Raw genomic sequence first — 4,866 nt, forward strand, 5'->3', positions numbered from 1 at the left:
CGTTTAAAAACGTCTTTGGGAGTGAATGAGTTAAAAACAGCAGGCAGTGGCATCAAATCCCAAATACATTTATTGATCATTTGCGACTTGTTGAGTCACGGCAACACACACGTATGGCCTCCGGCATCCGTCGGATCGACCGCCAAAGAGAGCAACAGGTAGGCAAACAGATTTGGAATATCTGAGCTTTGATTAAACAATCTGGAAAGTCTGGATCTTCAATGTCTTGGCCAGTGCGGGACGTTTCTCGTTATTTCAGGAGATCGCAGAACTCTGGTGGAGAAAGGAACAGAAAGGAGGAGTTGAAACACAATACGCGTGGGCAGACGGCTTGAACCAATGTGACATTTTGGAGAGTGGGATTTCAGCACTAGATAGTGGAGAGCTCCCACTAGCCCCCTCTCTGCATTTACTATTTTTTGTTGTTGTTATAAGCAGCAAAGAGAACGGATGAATGGATAGTTGGGCTTTTTCACATGAGAAAAAAACTCATGGCACACTCAAAAAAGTAAATGTAGTGTTCTGAAGTAATGATGATCTTGTCTCAATTTGGGCCTGTTTATTTGAATGCAAAGTGACCATTCAGTTTTAGCTGCAGCTCTAGTTCATGCTGAACGCAACCACATCCCCAGCGAGAAGAGGGTGTGCACACATGCGCAACCACATTATCCATGTTGTTTCCACTTCTCTAATTTTATTTATCTATCCATTTTCTGAACGGTTTTATTCTCACAGAGGTCGCGGGGCGTGCTGGAGCCTATCTCAGCTGTTTTTGGGCAGTCGGCAGGGGACACCCTGAACCGGTTGCCAGCCAATCGCAGGGCACACAGAGACCAACAGCCATTCGCGCTTACACTCATACCGAGGGACAATTTTGAGTGTTCAATCAGCCTGTCATGCATTATTTTGGAATATGGGAGCAAACCGGAGTACCCGCAGAAAACCCACGCAGGCACGGGAAGAACATACAAACTCACACAGGGAGGGCGGAGCTGGAATCAAACCCGCTGCCCTAATATTATTAATTTTTTTCAAAATTGAGATGAACAGGTTTCAGGTCACCTTAAATTGTAGAAAGTGTTTGGAAATTATTGATCGTGGTCTCATTGTTTTACATCACAAAGCCGCATTTGAAGAGGGGTGTGGAGACTTTTCCTATCTAACGCATGCAGAAAGCGGGTATCCGATTCGGTTCAAATGTTCATCCTCGGCGGGCGTCTGCGCTCAGGCAAGATCTAAACCAGTCGAGAACCTTCAATTCCGATTTTGCCGTCGCCGTCTCTGTCTCCTGCCGCCATCAGCGTCTTGGTTTCAGCCACCGTCAGCTCCCTCGCGTCGGGGGAGAAATTCTGAAGGAATAGTCTGATGTAGGAAAAAAAAAAAGATAAGATAAGATAGGAAAAGGTTAATGAACTGTTTCAGCATTCAAAGAGAGACTTCTGCTTGAGGGCTCCTCCATTGCAGCTATCTTTGACACCTTCCATGCTTATGTAAACTTTTAAGCCACTCACGCTTACACACCAAACACACGTACTTTAGCTCCGCCTCCTCAATGAATCCGCTCCTGTCCTGGTCCAGGACCGTGAAGACATTTTTCCAATCTGCTTCTGACAAGTCGGCCAGTCCCACTTGTGAGAAGAAAGTTTTGTAGTTGAATGTGCCCGGAGCTGTGAAGTGATAAAAATGAAAAAAAAAAATTGTGGTTCCAATGTTCAGTTTTTTGTGTACCCTGCCTCGTAGTATTAAAGCTTATGTACTTATTCCATTGAAAAAAAAAAAAGAATTCAAGCGTGAATGTTAAAAGTCCTTCCTCCATCAAATCACTTTATGAGCAAATCAAAATTTATTCCAGATTAAAATTGAATACCTCAACAAAAATTGAAATAATTTCTAAACGATTAAATGAAAATATACTGTATCTTAGAGTGACATGCACTGCACTGGTGCGCCATGGGGAGCAGAAAAACAGTCATTTCCAGCTTTGAGAGTGAAACAATATCATCAATGAAATTCAAATAGAAAACTTATTCATGCCCAAGATGCTTGAGCGATGTCACTGCCTCCAGCGAAAAACGGAAAGTCACTGAGTTTGCCCGAAGCGCCACTCCAGCGCCCTGACATTCAGATTTCATTGCAGCACCTGAGCAGTCATGCAAGCGGAATCGCTGGAGATAAATAATCAAGATTTGGGATTGCCAGATCTTTGCTTTGCAAAATAAGACTTGACAAGACTTTTTCAATGGAATTTTGAGGTCCCCCCCAAATTAGCGTTTTCATTGCTTCATTTCCATTCCCTTAGAACAGAGGCGGAGCTAGACTTTTATCCTTTGGGCATGAGGGTGGCCAAGGCTAAGTCAGGGGGTCCTCAAAACAAAAACTTGGAAACACCTTATCAACAATCCGCATCCATTTTTTTTATAGTGAATAAAATTTGCACACACACAAATATACAAACAAAACATTTTTTCAGTAGCTATGTAAATCATAATAATAATAGTCTTTAGCTGCGCCAGTGCCTTAAACTAGCCTAAGTAAAATTTTGGCTTTTTTTTTTTTTTTTAAAGGAACAGTGCTTGTAACTGAGTTTGTGTGTAAGATAATACCTACGGGGCTTGTGGGAACAAAAACTGCTCTCCTGCCATACGGCCGCTTGGTTTCCTATTTTCAGTCTTAACAAATGTGTCAAATCTTTAGTTTGTATTGTTGGTTTTTTTAGATACAGTATATAAATATGTATAATCCTGGTTAGCTTGTGGAAGCCTTTCCATGTCTGCCGGCTTGACTCACCTTGACACGCCTGCACGGCAGAATGGATGTCCTGGTCTCTCAGCATCCCTGCAAATGTCATGATCCTCGCTTTCCTCTGTGCTTGCCTGAGGGAGTCACGCACATTGCACGCAAGTGACAGTCGAGCCAAAGTGTGGCGAAGAGGCTTTTCCTCTTTCGGTTGACATTTGAAAACACATCAAGTGCCATATAGTGTACCTTTTTTTTTTTTGCTTTCGTTTCACCATAGCAAAAGGGGCACTGAAAATATTGTTTGTCAACAAAGAGGGTTATTCGTGTATCATTTAATCCTTTATTGAACGGTACAGCCCATTACTGGAGACTTTATATTGCTCAACGACTCCATGTACTTTGTAAATTTGTGTGTCCTAAATGTGAATGTTGTTCGTGTGGCTTTTTCTGCTCTACAACTACAGTGACACCAGCTTGCCGAGACAAAGCCCGAGAACATACTTTGGCCAATGAAGATGATTCTGCTTTGGATTCTTCCCTATTCAACATGCCTCTACAAAGCAGAAATTGCTCTAAATAAGTTCATGCAAAAGACATTTTAAAATATGCTTACCGTTCTACAGCAAAGCTTTTTTTTTGGAACTCTGTGCTTGGGTTTGGTTCTCCTGCCGGTCTGTAATGCTGAGTGCAAGGAGTAACCTGACGCATCTGTCATCAAACCCGTGGAGAGTTTCCCCACCTCACCACAGCAAGCATCCTCCTCTGCCTCCCCCTCCCCCTCCTCCTCCTCCTCTTCCCCCTCCTCCTCCTCATCAGTTAATCAGAGCACATAATTCTCTTACTCACATTGTTTTTGCAAACTTGCAGAAATGCTCTGAGGAGGAGTAAATAATTCAGTGGTGAAATTTGGGTGTAATTATTGCTGCTGCCTATATAGTTGACTTCAAATGTGATAAATGAGTTGCATTTATGAAGCCTTTTATCCTCCAGGCACTTCAGTATCGACCTGTTTCAATTACACAATGCTGATGGCTTATGCTGCTGTGGATCGTGAAGAACACATTCAAGACCAATTGCAGGTTCAGGATCCCGCTTAAGTTTGTACTTCCCGATGCTGTCAAGACAGTAATCATTCAATTAATAGACAGCAAGTCTGTCTCTTGAGCCGAATGCTGGATAGAATACAGTACGTGAATATTTGAAGTTAAATTAAGTGAAACAACAGCATCACTTGGTGGTGGTGTCGGGGGTGGGGCGGGGGCAAGGGGCATTAAAACAGACCAAAATGCAGATGTCAAAGTGAAAGGCAGGGCAAGAGACAATTTGCATACAAGGAGTACGTTACCAAAGTACAAGAGGTGTTAGGACGATCAAACTCTAGTCAGTTCAGTATTTCAATGGTCAAGAATCTTTTTCCTATCCCATGGCATTTAAATCCTTCTAAAGTCCACTAAGACCCCCCCCCCCCCCGCTCCCCCTAAAAAATATTAATTTCTGTGTGCTTATTTCGAACCTGCACTCATTTTTAAAAACAATAATATAATAACAATAATATAATATGTAATAAAGTTAGATACAAAATAATATTTCTGTAGTAATATTTATTAATGTTGGGGTGGGTTCCACAACAGGTGGATTTGTTTTCCTGAAACACTATAACTATAAATTACAACGCTTGGTAAAATCTGCATTGCGCAAGCTTTTATAGGTCAAACTCAGAAACAAAAAATAGGTGAACAAACATTCCGTTTTTGCGTTCTCCTGAAATGTCATTATTGTGGAGGTTAAGAGAATTCCGTTTCCGCCCGATTTACGTTTCAGTCTGTAGCTTTTTTACTATTAATGACAGAAATTAAATTGATCCTCTTTTTATCAGTCGTTGATTTTTTTTAACCAAGTATTTGTACTTGTTACCTAAGTAAATACGGAGTGAGAGTACTTTTTTTTCCACCTCTGGTTGTAAACTTTCCACAACCTTCACGAAATGCGTTGTTTCTATGGCAAATAATGATTTCTACTGATTGGCTGTATACTTTAGCGTAACAGTATTCCCAGCCACGATTGGCTATTGTGAGGCATCAATCACGTGATGGTGCCCGCCCCCATTTGGTGTTGTGACGTCGCGAA

At 41.8% G+C, this 4,866-nt stretch overlaps 1 protein-coding gene across 1 annotated transcript; it reads right to left on the reverse strand.

Moving 5' to 3' along the window:
* Positions 1–52: 52 nt before the first annotated feature.
* On the reverse strand, positions 53–3,493 carry LOC147193140 (parvalbumin beta-like). The gene is made up of 5 exons (XM_086132157.1): positions 3,353–3,493; positions 2,788–2,873; positions 1,535–1,667; positions 1,253–1,362; positions 53–273 (listed from the first exon to the last, which is right to left on the reverse strand). Exons 1-5 carry the CDS (start codon positions 3,445–3,447, stop codon positions 251–253), a joined length of 447 nt encoding a protein of 148 aa, XP_085988283.1. The 5' UTR covers positions 3,448–3,493; the 3' UTR covers positions 53–250.
* Between the last annotated feature and the right edge of the window lie 1,373 nt (positions 3,494–4,866).

Source organism: Hippocampus guttulatus, chromosome 16 (genome assembly GCF_054856545.1).
Source record: "Hippocampus guttulatus isolate MCC_2025c chromosome 16, RoL_Hgut_1.0, whole genome shotgun sequence".
Classification (NCBI taxonomy): Eukaryota; Metazoa; Chordata; class Actinopteri; order Syngnathiformes; family Syngnathidae; genus Hippocampus; species Hippocampus guttulatus.

Bases quoted from the DNA above. Each gene is read 5' to 3' on its own strand.
- LOC147193140 (XM_086132157.1), bottom strand. From the start codon at position 3,447: ATGCGTCAGGTTACTCCTTGCACTCAGCATTACAGACCGGCAGGAGAA. The intron at 1,668-2,787 runs GTGAGTCAAGCC...ATCACTTCACAG, and splicing joins TGCCGTGCAGGCGTGTCAAG to CTCCGGGCACATTCAACTAC. The intron at 1,363-1,534 runs GTACGTGTGTTT...TTCCTACATCAG, and splicing joins ATTGAGGAGGCGGAGCTAAA to ACTATTCCTTCAGAATTTCT.